The sequence below is a fragment of the Marmota marmota genome, unplaced genomic scaffold, assembly GCF_001458135.2.
Source record: "Marmota marmota marmota unplaced genomic scaffold, marMar, whole genome shotgun sequence".
Classification (NCBI taxonomy): Eukaryota; Metazoa; Chordata; class Mammalia; order Rodentia; family Sciuridae; genus Marmota; species Marmota marmota.
In genome coordinates, this window is record NW_026000174.1 from 13,755,749 (window position 1) to 13,756,163 (window position 415).

The 415-nt window shown below is 60.7% G+C and overlaps 1 protein-coding gene across 1 annotated transcript in view; it reads left to right on the forward strand.

The window, feature by feature from the left end:
• The first annotated feature begins 217 nt into the window (after positions 1-217).
• Positions 218-415, forward strand: part of Lipt2 (lipoyl(octanoyl) transferase 2) — a 1,935-nt gene continuing 1,737 nt past the window's right edge. The window contains exon 1 of the mRNA XM_015503041.2: positions 218-412. Within this exon, the coding sequence (XP_015358527.1) occupies positions 267-412 (146 nt within the window). The 5' untranslated portion in view covers positions 218-266. The remainder of the gene's footprint in view (positions 413-415) is intronic.

The following is a 415-nucleotide window of genomic DNA, read 5'->3' on the forward strand; positions in this document are numbered from 1 at the left end:
TGCTGTAAGAATGTACGGCTACCAACGCAGATCTTTCTCATACACAGTGAACCCCTGTACCGCGCGCCCAGGACAGTGCCTGCAGGAACAGCACATACTAAATACTGATTATTGAAACTAATGAATGGATGACGCCGAACCTTCTGATCACACAGCTTCTCCGGAGCTTACACCAGGACTCCAGAACAGCGATTCGGGGCGTGGCCTTGAATCCCCGCCCTCCGGCCCAGGCAGGGGGCCGGGTCCTGGACGCCACCGCCAGTAAGATGTCGCAACCCGGGGTTCGGCTGGTGTGGCTGGGTCGCGTGCAGTATGCCGAGCTACTGGCGCTACAAGAGCGCTGGCTGCGGCGACTGCAGGCCGAGCCTGCAACTAAGGCCTCGTCGGGGACTGAGGCGGGCGCGCTCCTGCTGTG